General features: G+C 33.0%; 1 protein-coding gene across 3 annotated transcripts; it reads left to right on the forward strand.

Moving 5' to 3' along the window:
• The first annotated feature begins 847 nt into the window (after positions 1-847).
• Positions 848-6,846, forward strand: LOC146537737 (gamma-glutamyl hydrolase A-like). 3 transcript variants are annotated; one of them, XM_085187916.1, is made up of 8 exons: positions 849-1,096; positions 2,867-2,959; positions 3,039-3,299; positions 3,539-3,589; positions 4,167-4,399; positions 4,803-4,909; positions 5,928-6,025; positions 6,376-6,846. In XM_085187916.1, the coding sequence occupies exons 2-8, from the start codon at positions 2,895-2,897 to the stop codon at positions 6,650-6,652; spliced, it is 1,092 nt and encodes a 363-aa protein (XP_085044042.1). In that variant the 5' UTR covers positions 849-1,096; positions 2,867-2,894; the 3' UTR covers positions 6,653-6,846. The 3 variants fall into 3 exon arrangements, with proteins under 3 accessions (XP_085044043.1, XP_085044042.1, XP_085044041.1); XM_085187915.1 differs by lacking the exon at positions 849-1,096 and adding an exon at positions 2,530-2,680; XM_085187917.1 differs by lacking the exon at positions 2,867-2,959 and having other exon boundaries at positions 848-1,096; positions 3,125-3,299.
• Positions 6,847-13,316: the final 6,470 nt, after the last annotated feature.

The raw sequence follows: 13,316 nt of genomic DNA on the forward strand, positions 1-13,316 counted from the left end.
GATCGCTGATGCTTGAGCTTTTATGTTCTTAAAACCAACATTTATTAGATTCATCCCATAAAACTGTTACCACCATACCCACGCGAAGGTAGTCTTCGCTTTTATTATTTTACTAAAGTGCTTAATGTGATTTTAGCACGTTAGTAATTTCTTTTTCATTTCTTCATCAGTTCTTCATCAGATACTCAAGACCTTAAATTTTTCATCAAAAGAAGAGTCCCATGACACTGAATAAATTTTGGCAGTAAGTATGTCGACATCTATAATAGTTTGATTCTCTTATAGTTTCTCTTGAGGGTCACCAGGTACTTCAGATCTTCGGTGCTACTACATTACATACCCATAGACACAAATCCTACCCCTATACCAAATTTCAGTTCTCTAGGCCTTAGGAAAATGCTACCTAGTTTTATTTTGATAATTAATGAGTGAGTGGGTGTGGGAATCAGTGTCGAAATACAATGCAACTTTGCTTTCGCCTAACTTCGCAAATACAAGTTTGAAATTTTGAGGTTCTGGCGTGTGCTTGTAGCACACGCCAGAACAGCAATAGGATAATTTAAAACCTCTATATCTATCCCGAGGTCCTCAAATAGAGATACGAAAATATGACAAAATGGTATCAAAAAAGGGTGGTACGACAGTGTTTTGTTTCGCGTTCGACTTGGCGGCGGCATGCTTTGCCCCCAGATGTTTTTTTGTTATTTTTTCGAACATGAGGTTCATGTTCGCCCCTAGAGAGCCCAGATGATTGTACCTATATGAAAATTTCTTAAACACTTAGAATTTTTTAGTACGCATGTGTAAGTTCTGTCATTTGTTATTGATAACAGAAATCTGACGTACGTTTTGAGTGCAATTGTTATTAATATTATTATTCACCAATACGTGCTTATCTACATATTTTTTACAAAGAGCAGTAGTGACAAGCATTCATATAAAAGCACAACCGCAACAACATAACTAAACAGTACGAAAATAGGGAACAATTTATATAATTTAATTTGAATGTATAATTTTACAAGTTGAATTCATAATTTAAAAAACTGTGTTTTATTCAGTTCTTTGGTCACATAAAATAACGATTATACTATGAGTAAGTATATTCTTAGTTATATTCATCACAACATAATATTGTTTACCTAATCTAATTAATTTCATTATTATTATAAAATAAATATTTGTTTATTATTTTAATAATAAAAAGCACAATTTTGGCCACCATGGATTCCTAACGAAAGTAGGTTGGCACAGTGGAAAAGATCTATACATCTATACCTAGCTATAATAATATTACTCATCGCTGCCTGTACATGGTAGACAAATGACAAAATCTATTATTGAGGACGTTAGTCAATAAAATAAAACTCAAAACAATATTTATTAATAGTTTTGCCTGCTTGCTTGCTTGTGCACGCTAATATCAAAAAAGGCTTAACTGAATTAAATGTAGTTTTCGCTACTTTATTTTGGCAAACTTATTTGACTTATATCGTTAATAGTTAGAGAGAACGAAGCGCCAAACGCTACGGTCTCTGCATACCTTTTTAGTCTCGTCCACTGTCATCATCCTCTTAATACATGGTCTCCGAGGGTCCATATAATTTTTTTAGGTGATTTCCCTCCAGTACTTTTAAAACTGTGTTTTCGAAGGTCAACCGAGGTTTTCCCCTATATCTGTTTCCGGCTTCTCCTTCATACCTTTATCACTTCTCCTTAAAATTTTTTTTTGCCATTTTTCTTCACTCATTTGTCAACGCGCCCAAACCAAAATGAGCATGTTCTTCTTCATTCTTACCGTGACATCCTCGCAAGTACCTGTCATTTTGTGTATCTCTTCATTGCGGATCCTACCAGCTAAGCTGACTCCGCATTTCCTACGAAGAGATCACATCTCCGCGGCATTTATCTTTCTTTCATTCTTCTTCTGTGATACCCACGTTTCGCTGCCGTATACCAGCGTCGGTGCCAACAGTGCATTGTGCAGCTAAGGCATCAATGCAGCTAAGGCACCGTTAACCCTGCTACCGTCAGCAATACACCTTTCCGCTTCCATCTCTACTGAACATACTTCCCAAATCCCAAACATAGCCCTCCACTTGCTCTAGGCCGTCGTAGCGCTGGGGCACAAAGGTGTGAATGTAACGCGACCGTTGTGGGTCCGATCCCCACTCTAGGGAATGAATTGTTATTTATTAAGATTCTACTTTCACACCCATATATATCACTTTCTTTAAAATTTATATTATAAATTAATTTGTTCGACAAATTGCTACAAAATGACTTTTTAATTGAATTGACTGATACTTTGGTTTTCAATGTATGAATACATTATATATATTGTATTAAAAATTATAATATTATTAGATTACGAAAGTAATTTAAATAAGAAAATAAATAATTGTATTATTCAAGCGGGAGAAAATGTGAGCGGGTCGCTAGTTAAAAATAAATTATAATATGTACCTACCTATACAATATAATGATAGTGTAAAGGGCTTGATAACAATAAAGAGGTAAGTATATAAATAAAACTTCAATCGATATAAGTAGTTAACTTTGATTGCATTAATAATATAAATATATTTAAATTATTATTAATATTGTTTCTTTGATTTTGTAACAGATTTTATAACATCAACGTAAAGTAATATTGTTCTTTATATCTGGAGAAAATTGAGTGAGTAAGGAAAGCTAAAATTGTATTATTATTGAAATTCACTTATTAATATTTAAACAGTGTAATCATTTAATTACTTATATCTAAATATAATAATTACTGAAACAAGATTGTAATAATTATGTATAATATATAATACGTACGTACATTAGCCATAAGAAACTGAAAATATACTGTTATTTTTAGCTGGCGCTGACTCGTGGGGATAGAAGTGATGTACATGAGTGTTTCTAAAGCAGTAGAGCACCTACTCCTGTGCCTGATAAACGACACCCTTATGTAACGTTTGTTTTGACTGAATTTAATTTTTACTTATATTTTTTAAGTGATTTTATTAATTGTATTAAAAATTTCCTAGGTTACTCATACCGAATTATTGGATTCAAATCATCAGTATGAAGGCGATTCTACATTTTATATCCATTTATTTTTTATATTGTGAAGGTGCTGTTGTAACAAGGAAAAATGAAGTTAATGAGAGACCGATTATTGGAATTTTATCTCAAGAACAGTCTTATCATCTCAAAACAAAGTACACCGAAGAAAACTATAGAAGTTATATAGCAGCTTCGTACGTTAAGGATGTAGAAGCATCAGGCGCTCGAGTGGTTCCTATCCTGTAAGTTTTTACATTTTTTTCTAATTGTAAATCAAAATTTTGGGCAAAATTTGAGCGTGTTGACTGTTGAGTGACGGGACTCAACGCCAGGAAATGAAAAAGTTAAGTATTTCCTTGCGTCCAGTGAGAATCGAAACGACAACCTGTCGTGTTTACAGTTGCACGCTTGTGCCCCTCCGCCACGACTGGCTTCTAAGTATAATATACAAATATTAATTACGCTTTTTTTATTATTACAGCATTGGAAAAAATCGCGACTACTATGAACAGCTCATGCGAAAAGTAAATGGGTAAACAAATGAACATTTATTTATTCTACATGATTTTAAATAAAAAAAAATAATTAAATCAGCTTTACGCTTTATCCCGCATATGGCTAGGTAGGCAGAAGAAACCTAAGTAAGACATTCCCTTCTCCAATTTCCGCTGAATTTTTCGAGACGTGTGTTGCGTAGCCGAACTCAACGCCGTCGGGCTTTCGCCTTGGTACCAGAGCGAAGAAATGAATATAGTAATTAATAATAATTTATTCCTCAAGTGGTCATTTAATAAAATTCTAATAAAGTTACGTAATTAGTACTTTTATTTAAGTAAATTTAAATAAATGTAAATACTAGTTACCGCCCGCAACTTTCATTTTGGTAGACTTTATGATTCTTGCTATCATCATTTGACCACTACCATTTACCATCCGTGCGTAAGTACTTCCAAAAGAAACAATTATGCTAGTGATATAGGCAAATTTTCTTTTAAGAATACCACGTATAATTTTTAAGCTTAAAGCTTTTAATACTAAACTAAGTAGCTAAAGTGGGGGCCATAAAAATACATGTATTATATTATCATGGATTTAATTTTAATTTTCAGTGTTCTTTTTCCTGGCGGCGCTACATACTTTAACAATTCCAATGGTTATGCAGACGCTGGCCAGCATATATATGAAATAGCGACAGAATTAAACAAAGCTGGAAATTACTTCCCTATATTTGGCACCTGTTTGGGTTTCGAGCTGATGATAATTTTAGCTTCTGGACGTTCTGAAGAGGAAAATAGAATCAGCTGCAGTTCGTATTCGAATCGCCAGCTTCACTTTGATTCCGGTATTATTATTATTATTTTTTTGACAAAGCAAACTTAGTCTCAACTTTGTTTTTTATTTTTATCCGAATTCAAATTTTCTTGGTGCGAATTATACTCTTAACCATCACGTGTACATACAATTAGATGCTGTGACACTGCCCAAGGATGACCTCGTTTTTTATTTAATTATTGAAAATAAATATTTCATTTCCTCGAGTGGGAATTGCACCCACAACCAGTGGCCACGATTGGGTTTATTAATTTATTTTGAAATTTAAAAAAGCGAATCTTATATCTAATGAATTTCCTTGTGATTAAAAAGAAGTAATGAATAATTCTTTATACTGTGATTTTAAATTTCTTTAAGTATGTATTATGTTGGCAGTGTTTTAAATGAAAAGTGATAAAATTTCATTCTTACAGATTTCTTGTCCAGCAAAATGTTTAAGGCTGCCCCAAATGATGTAATTCATATTTTACAAAATAAACAAGTTACTGTAAATTCTCATCAATTTTGTATTCTGGATGAAGTAAGCGCCTTAGTTTATTTCTTATCTTGTTTTTTTTTTTTCACTGTATCGCAGAGGAAGAAGGGACCTCAAGTAACTAAAGCCATTCAGTTCACATACACTGTCCAATATTCAAGATGCCTTTGTCGTACCAGAGGAAGGTTAACATAGAATACAAATAATTAATTTCCCCTGAATAGGGATCGAACCCACAACCATAGCGCCTATTTTTTTCTCTTTTATTTAGCTTTATGCTGTATGTTGCACATAACAGAACAGGCAAAGCACACTTGGAAACTTACTGTTATTGTTAGGACACTCCGGTCCATCCAGTTTCTATAGCACATAAATATAATTGTAATGATTATAATAAAGTAGTTCATATCGTTCGTTATGAAAACGAGGAAATGGAAATATTAAATACTAGCGGCCCATGTCCATGTCTCCATGACTACCTACGTCATATAAGTGACGTCCATGCAAAATTTGAGACTCCTAGCGTATGTAGTAACGAAGTTTCATACAAACTTTCAACCTCAAAAAAACCCCTTAGAAGTCGAATATTGTTAATTCCCGTCTTAGCGAGCACCTACGTCCTATAAATAACTCCTGTGCTAAATTTGAGAGTCCTAGCACTTGTAGTTTCTGAGATTTCGTGATGAGTGAGTGACCTTTCGATTTTATATATATAGATAGAAGATTCCATTCCCCCGAGTGGGAATGTAACCCACAACCGTCAGGTTTACGCAGGCTGGTGTCCCTGCGCAACGACGCGATGTAGACCTGGCGCAAGGGCATGAGCGGTCTCTCCTTATATTATGTTATAGTTATTTAAGATAATTAGGTACTAAGATTGATATACTTCGGTAATAGCCTCAATAACGACAGACCTATGGTAATGTAAGCAATGACGAAATAAGTAGGTACAGTGATTTTAAATAAAAGCTTATAATTGATATATTTTTGAGTATAATTGTGTAAATTTGCGTTTACTTGTTTTTGTTGTTGTTGTTGTTTACAACTTTTTTTTAAATTTTAGAATATAAAGTCACACAAGCTCGATAAACAATGGCGTGTGACATCCCACAGTACAGATGACAATGGCAAGGAATTCATTTCTAGTATTGAACATAAAAGGTACCTACAACATTTTTTAGTAGTATAGGGGTAGTATAGGGGTAGTATAGAGGGAGTATAGGGGTAGTATAGGGGGAGTATAGGGGTAGTAGTAATAATAAACATTTTTTACATTAAAAACGTTTAATACGTAAAAGCACGGTTGTGGTTTAGATTTCAATTCGTGGTAGGTGCCAGCCAGCTGCCAGGTGGTAGGCGCGCATGGTCTTTTAATGTGTTATCTTACATTTTTTAAATATATGATCAACTAAAAAAAGTTTTATAATAGAATAGTTGAAAAATATTTTCACTAACTGAATGTTTACGGGCTATATATTATTTAGGTATATATATACTTTTGTATTTTTTAGGTATCCATTTTATGGAGTCCAGTTTCATCCTGAAAAAAGCGCCTTCGAATGGAAAGCATCCAAAAGCTACCCTCACACAGCAGAGGCAATCAGGGCTAATCGTTATTTTATGGAGTTTTTCGTAGGAGAATGTAGAAAAAACGTTCACAGCTTCCCTTCGGATGAAGAAAAGGAGTATCTTATTTACAATTATCAGCCACATTACACGGGACTCGTTGGCAGTGCTTACTTGCAGTGTTATTTCTTTGAACCAAGAGGAGATGTTCAGCGAAATTAAAAAACTATGATTATTGACCCAAAAATATTTATTTTTAGAATATAAATATTCTATATTAGGTATAGTATGGCAGAGTATTATATAGTAAAAAAATATACCCCCAACAATAAGTCTCCTCATATGTATGTATCTTGCTGGTACGAACAGAGATGTAATAGATGTAAATGTTATAAGTAATAAAGAATTTTATGTCAGCGTTCGTTTTATTTAAAAAGTTTGAAACAATAAAAAAAAATTAAAATAAATAATTGAAAAATTATTATTGATATTTTAAAATTACTATATAGAAAATGCTCTTAATTATCAGAAGGACATTTTGTTTGATCAAAATTCAAATAAATAAATAAATCAAAGGAGTTTTGGTTGTTCTGTGAATATTAAGAAAATAAACCTTACTGGCCATAACTAATGCAGCCTCGTTCTATAATTAAATAGATTGTTATGTTTTAAGGCCGTCGATCAATGGAAAAGCGTCTAATTGTCAACGCGTTATTTATAAGTTCATTTCTAGACACAGCCTTGAGTTTATTTCTGTTGACTAATTATAATTAATAAATGTAGAGAACACTTCTTAAACGTACGTATGAATATATTTATAATAGAACCAAGCTTTATGATGGTAAATAATTAATATAAGTAATACGTTTTTTATATAAGTCAAGTGTAATCCACGTTTAAGTAAAGTTCATTATTTCCAATCGAATAATATTATACATATAATTAATCAAGTCTCATGTAAATAGCTGTAGGCAGCGGCTATGTGAGGTCGGGTCTTCGCCCTTCGAACGTGGTTGATGCCCGACGGAGAGAGCTCGAGGCTGTTTGTTTTCAACCACATACTGTTAATAGTTTAGATCTATAGTATTACTAGGTACTTGACATAATTCTCTTGTTATGCGATATTTGCATAACAAAAATGTAATTAATATGTGTCATATTATTTTATTAATAACAATTGCTTTGTTTATTTTACAATAATTATGTTTTAAGTTGTTTATATAAAAACAATTTTTTATTCAATTTGAGATCTATAGACAACTAGCTGCCCGCGGCTTTGTCTGTATCACCTGCATGATTATGTATTCTATTATAAACAATAGGCTTTATTCAATTAGGCCATTACGAACACTTTCGTCAAGTTAAATAGAAATGTCAGTAATGTCAGTTCTACAGGAAGCTATAACCGGCTCGGAAAGCACTTCTACTGAGAGGAGCCGGCAAAAATCCAATAGATGCTCTTTTCAAAATATAATTTACAAGAGAAATAGCTATAGGCATTAGTTTCCCGAGTGAATATGTTTGATTTGTATAGCAATACATATTTTTACTATTTGTTACATATGAAATTTCGTTGGAAGTAACAAATATGGACGATGCGAGGAAGGAAATGGTACTCCAAGCGAACGGAGTCGCGGGTGCTGTTATTGATAAATAAGCTAAGTGATGACGTTCAAAACTAAGGTGTTTGAACCCAGTTCTTATTATAAATTTAATAGCTTAAATAGCCTTTTGTGGTTGGTAAATTTCTATAGCAGTGTCTTCAAAATTATATTCATAATTGATTTATATTCTGCAAAAAGATATTTAAGTGAATAATAGAAAACGATTAAGACTCGAGGCCGTTATGGCGCAGCGGATCAAGGATGTGACTGTTACGCGACGGTCGTGGGGTCCGTTGAGTTCCACCACTTAACACGCACTGCGAAAAATTCCGCGGAAAGTGGGGAGTGGAACCTAGAGTTAAGATACTCCGTTCCTTATTTTCCACCATTCCACCAGAGACATTGCGTTTTGACTGGCGGGGTTCAATGCCACGCTTGGATTTTTTACCAGACCGAATAAATAAATATATTTATTTCCCTGAGTGGGGAATCGAATCCACAACCCTCGCATCTACAGACGCTTCTATGTTTTAATTTTTATTTTCATTACCCGGCATAATAAATTCAGAAAACAATATAAAACACTTATTCCGAATGATAGGTACTTATAGAAGATTGAAAGATTATGAGGAAAAGAACAAACATTATTATAACTTTATTAAACACCAAATAGAACTTTTATTCATATCAAATTTTTATTTCTTTGTGTCGTTGACCCCAAGACTAATATCCGGAGGATCTTCTTTAAAAAAATGCTTTTATCTTGAAATGGTCGCCAATAGCGGTCGAAAATAATTTTATAAGTAGGTACTCTTTTCTATGGGCGTAAGGCATTATTAATTTTGTTTTAATAAATAACTGTAATGGAGAATTAAAATTAATTATGAATTATATTTTTTTATTACCTATTAATTATTATTATTTTTATTTTTAATTAATTAGTATCTGAGATATATTTTAAATAGTGTCACAAATATGGATCTATTTTGGGCCACAGTCTATAGTTCAAATAGTTTAACGAATAATTAAATAAGCACTACAATCATTTGAAAGCTACGGGCACTAGCCTGTGACTGTTACAGCGACATGAGTTCGATTCCCAGTTGGGGTAATTAAATATTTAATATTTTTTTCTTCGCTCTGGTGTCGAGGCAAAGCGCGGCGTTGAGTTTTGACACTCGACACGCAATGCCTCCGGAATTCGGCAGAAAGTGGGGAACGGTGTGTCTTAACACTAGGTTCCATCTATGTGCGGGATACAGCGTGACGCTGATTTATTTCATTTCCTTTACCTCATCTTCAATGATACTAGAATTCCAGTAATTGATATATTTAATATTGCGGTCGTCGACATTAATAATAAAAAGGATTGTGAGGAAAAAAATATCGAGTTATTAGCTTAGTAAAAAGTTTATTTCATTATTTATTTTAGTTCACTGACTTTCTCATAGATTTTTTTCTTATTTTCGTATATATTTCACATAGATGAGAATGATTTCACTCTAAATTTTCCGCTTTTCCAAAGATAACGCTGTCGCTAATGGTTTCATGAATGCGCTCATATCTTGGCTACTTTCTTCTTTCTTGGCATTCAGCAAGAAACGGGGACTACTTTTTTTTAAGCCACATAATTTTCCCATAACTACCCTTTAGGAACGGCTACGACCAGACAATTTAAAATAATAACCGCAGTTTATAAAATACTCTTGGCAATCTTTAATAAATTTAAGCAGGTGTTTCTATTTTTAGTACGTTTATTTCTGGATTGGACGGGATGGGCACAATTGGTACTCATTGACGCGAACACATTGATCGGAGCGACTGCAGCAGCCTCTGACCTAATTCTCACGCTCAATGAAAATTATTATTTATTTATTTATATGACTTGCCAAAAAGAGGAGAGATTAATTATAAAATTTATTAGGCTTTATACATATCTACATACATACTATTCATGTCGCAATAAAAAGTTTTTTGTTATTTTTTTGGTTTTTTGTAAAGATTCTGGCATTAAAAATATTACTTATAATAAGTTACTAATTTGTAATTTATATTTAGTTATTATAAGAAAAAATAATATTCAAATAAAAAATAATTAATTCAATAAAAGTTTTGATACAAATTACATATGCCTGGAAGACATATTATAAACCACGTAAGTCGATTTTCTAAATCTATACATAGTTTTATACATGCAGGCCTTTCAGGGACGCTATCATGCGCTCCTGCAGCGCGGCAGGGGTCTTCGACCGAGCGACCTAGTTTACAGCGCTGACGTCACAGCTACGCCCCCATGACGTCACGCCGAGCCTCCGCCATTCCATTCAAAACTGGATCAGCCCTGCAGATACCGCCCTCCACCTCACCTGTAAAGACCACGAGGTCACAGAGATATAAATATATCGCTTGAGGTCATTTCTTTTTTATATTGTGACTACGAAAGGTCATAGGATGTGGGGAAGTTACACGTAAAAAAAGTAAAAGAATAATGAATTGTGTTTTAAAAATGTTTATTTACTGTATTTTTTATATGCCTCGTACTTTGTACAAAAATCCAACTCTACAAAATTTATTTATTTACATGAGATTTACAGGTTTAATGTGTATAAATGTATACTTATAAGAAAATCGTAACGGATCGGTATCTGTACTTGGAGATATATAAGAAAAATGTTATTCGGGGGTCCTTTATTAATGTAATAGAACCCCAAGCTATGATATTTTATTTTTTTTGTCTGTGCATTTGTTCACGCAGTTTTCACTATTGGATTCCGGCAAGCTTCTCTTAACATTTAGTGTTTACTTTATTCCAATGAGGACACAAATAATAAAAGTTATATTAACATAAAATAAATGTTTTATCGAATTAGCTAAAACTTTAGCAACCAATGTATGGATATTGTCTTTAAAATAATAATGTTATTATATCACGAAAGTAATTGAGATGATAAAAAGACTATTTATGTCGTGCAAGCGGGCGAAGCCACGTGGGGGCTACTAGTTTTTAATATAACTGAATTCTAATTATGTTTTGTTTTGTATACATACTCGGAGATTTGTAAATAGATGATGATGTGAAAACCAAAGTAACAAAATTTTCAGAAAGTAAAATATGGTAAATAAAATAAACCAAAAAAATATAATTTTAACTAACATTACATAATTAAATTTATTTAAAAAAGAGCATGTTAAATAAAGGCCTATTTTACTGAGATACTTATTTAATTAATATTACTGAGCCGTAAAATTCAAAATAATTCAATCAACTGAAAGATACTTATATAAGAATATGCTAGCAAACACTATTTCTATTTAAAGCTCATCCTTGACACGGAAACATGCGGGGGTCATGCCCTTTAGAGTAGATTCTGCAGAAATAAAGGCCTTTTCGAAAAGCTTTTTAATTTAGTTTAGTATGAAGTTAGACTTTTAAGTAATAAAAAATGGTATTAGAATCTCTTTAATAATTATATTTAGTAAAATAAAGATATTCCCATAACTAAAACAGTATGATTAAATATTTCAAATTTAGTTTTTTATGATATTTTTAGCAGGATTTTATTCTAAGGATATTATAGAATAAGAAATTTGTATATGTTATTATTTTATTTATAATATTTTTAGCGCAAAAACAAAATTTAATATCTTGATAGATAAATTTAATATCTGGGTTTTAAGATTGAAAGAATATGGAGTTTGACATTTCTTTTCCACTTAGTTAAACAATACTTAGTTATACTTTAAAAATATATAATTATGTTTCCACAAGTCACATTGGTTCTCATTAAAACGCTTCCTTTCCCCACTTTCCGCCTGAAATAGGCATTGACTGTTGAGTGGCAGACCTCAATGCCGCGCTTTGCCTCGTTACCAGAACGAGGAAATGTGAATATTAAATATTTCATCTCCTCGAGAGGGAATCGAACCCACAATCTGTTGCGTCTACAGCCGCACACTTGTGCTTATTATTATCAATCTGAGGCCGTTATGGCGCAGTGGCATAAGCGTGTGACTGTAAAACCGACGGCGGTAGGTTGATTTTCACTCGGAGGAATTAATTATTATTTATGAATATTTTCATTTTTTTGCTCTAAAATACCTCGAAAATTTCGATGGAAATTGGGGAACGGAGTGTCTTAACACTAGGTTCCCTCTGCATTTTCTGCTATACATGGGCTAAAAAAAGAAATTAAAACCCAAGAAGAATCTAAGTTGTAGTATTACATATTTAACACATGTGCTCGATAGTACCTACTCCATTTTCTATTTCAAAGAACTCTAGTCTCTACATCCACTTAGTATTTTGAGGGCGAGCATGCTCTTGTAAGAACAAAACAATATGCCCACTCCTCGATTGTGTCGCAGAGGTTTTCTTTTTTCTATGCTGTAAAGATATATATACATATTTTGAATCATACACAGCATAGAAAAAGAAAAGCCAATTGTATTTTTTCAATGTATATTTATAGCAAGATATACAGAGGTAACCTTGTGTTAAAATTTTCCGTTGCTTGAATTCTAGAAGTCGTAGTTGGTAGAAGATTCCTTGCGCGAGAGAAGAAATTAAGATAAATAATTCCCAGAGTGCGAATAATTCATTATCCACAATTACCGCGTCTACAAGCAGATGCTGTTTCTCTGCGCCACAAATGCTATAAGGTGAAATCATCCAAAAATATCATTCTGTAAATTTGAAATTTTACATTACATTATACGTACGGTGGCTACAGGGTTGTGGGTTCAATCCCCACTCGGAGTAATGACTTATTATTATTTATACTAAATTTAATATATTCATTTCTTCGCTCTGGCATCAAGGCAAAAGCCCAGCGTCGAGTTCCGCCATTCAACACGTAATACCTCGAAATACTCAGCGTTCCCTCTGCCTACCCTGCTAAATGCGGGATACAGCGTGAAGCTGACACTACTTGAACCTTGTTCAATTTAAATCCCAGAACTGCTGCAGGTTAGTATATATTAAATGACGAAAATAATCGATATTTTTGTTATATTTGAAGGTACATCCTTAATTTATTTTTAAGTTTGTTTAAGAATGACATTATTGTATACTAAATCCATTAATCTCTGCATTGGATTGTGAAGCACGTATTTAGGTCGTGTAGACTTCTAGGGTACTAAAATTTAAAAGCATGGAAGGGCGTGACACGACCTAGTCCTAGATCTTTTGATTATGAGTTTTAAGTATATTTCTTCACCATCTACTCCCATTTGAAGTTCTAGCATCCTACGTTATAGTAAATGCACTTAGGGTTAAGGCACTC

This window comes from Heliconius melpomene, chromosome 7 (assembly GCF_056956725.1).
Source record: "Heliconius melpomene rosina isolate 202511_hmr_F chromosome 7, ASM5695672v1, whole genome shotgun sequence".
NCBI classification, from domain to species: Eukaryota; Metazoa; Arthropoda; class Insecta; order Lepidoptera; family Nymphalidae; genus Heliconius; species Heliconius melpomene.